The following is a 1,254-nucleotide window of genomic DNA, read 5'->3' as shown; positions in this document are numbered from 1 at the left end:
TCTCTCTCCCTCCCCCTCTCTCTCTCCCTCCCCCTCTCTCTCTGTCTTTGCTTTTATCTTTGCCTTTGTATCTTCTATTGATGGTGGTGCCAGTACCAGCCCAAGGTATTGACAACTTGGGCAATCACCTGGGGTACCATGTACCAAGGAGAAGGAAATTTCCATGACTGTCAGCTGGCTTGGGGTGCCAGCAACCCTAGGGCTGGCCCTGAATGATGCTGCCATAGCAGTCATCATCATCATCTTCATTGATTATCACCAACATTACCCACCAATATCAGCTGATTGCAATTAGTACCAGACTGATAGAATATTTGGGCTGGATATGGCTCCCTTAAATGCTAAAGAGCAGTTTCAAACCACAGTTAACCAATCACTGTAATTGGCCGTTAGTTATAGGGCCCAGGTGAAGGTTGTTGTCTCAGACCACAAGTTGGTTCATCAGAAATAGGCCTTTCTTACTCTCCAAGACAATTCCCACCAAAAATTTTGATATTTGTTTTTTATTCAATTTCTAATTTTTTTTTTTCTAAATATTTTTCTAGGTTGTTTCATAGTTTTGAAACATTCCTGCAAACCGTTTCTGCAGAATTGTTTTGAGCAAGATTTAGATGAACCGTCGTTGTTTCACACAGACATCGACGAAGATCATATCGACCCAGAAGTACGGAAGAATCTAGTCAATAACATTGAAGAAATATTTGTCTACACAATGCAGGGTAAGAGTCGAAGGCCTGGAATATGGTCCCTTAGGGATCTTTTAGCCAGCAACCAGAACCTTTTACAAGTAAGTCCAGTACGAAATAATGAAACATATGTGATACCGCCCAATGGCATTGAGAATGAACTCTGTGGTAAAATCGTACTTTTGAGGCCAAAATAAGCCTGATATCAAAATTTGGCAATATTTGCCAGGTTCCCACCCCAGTTCGATCGTCCCCGCTCATGCACATATAAGGCCGGTTACTTATCTTCGTCCTTCCACCCTCACCTTCCTCCCACTTCTGTCTCTGTTTGACCCACCAATTTTGTGTTTTTTAAACATTTCTTGCCACCTCTTCCCTTATATCTAACTGCCATACATTTCTCACCTATTCTAGTCTTCCTAACTATAATACACACACATGCACAAACACACATACACACACACACACACATACATGCATACATATATATACACACACACACACACACACACATACATATATACATATATATATATATATATATATATATATATATATATATATATAT

General features: G+C 40.0%; 1 protein-coding gene across 4 annotated transcripts in view; it reads left to right on the top strand.

Annotated features, from left to right (window-relative positions):
- LOC106880090 (UPF0692 protein C19orf54 homolog) overlaps positions 1-1,228 on the top strand; it is a 27,303-nt gene extending 26,075 nt beyond the window's left edge. For 2 of the 4 annotated variants that reach the window (XM_014929904.2, XM_014929905.2), the window contains exon 8: positions 546-1,226. In XM_014929904.2, coding sequence (XP_014785390.1) covers positions 546-883 — 338 coding nt within the window. In that variant the 3' untranslated portion in view covers positions 884-1,226. Of the gene's footprint in view, positions 1-545 lie in introns of all 4 variants that reach the window. The other 2 variants (XM_052974413.1, XM_014929906.2) reach the window with 2 other exon arrangements.
- Positions 1,229-1,254: the final 26 nt, after the last annotated feature.

The sequence above is a fragment of the Octopus bimaculoides genome, chromosome 18 (assembly GCF_001194135.2).
Source record: "Octopus bimaculoides isolate UCB-OBI-ISO-001 chromosome 18, ASM119413v2, whole genome shotgun sequence".
Lineage (NCBI taxonomy): Eukaryota > Metazoa > Mollusca > Cephalopoda > Octopoda > Octopodidae > Octopus > Octopus bimaculoides.
Note: the sequence above shows the minus strand (reverse complement) of the source record. Positions and strands in the feature narration are given on the sequence as shown.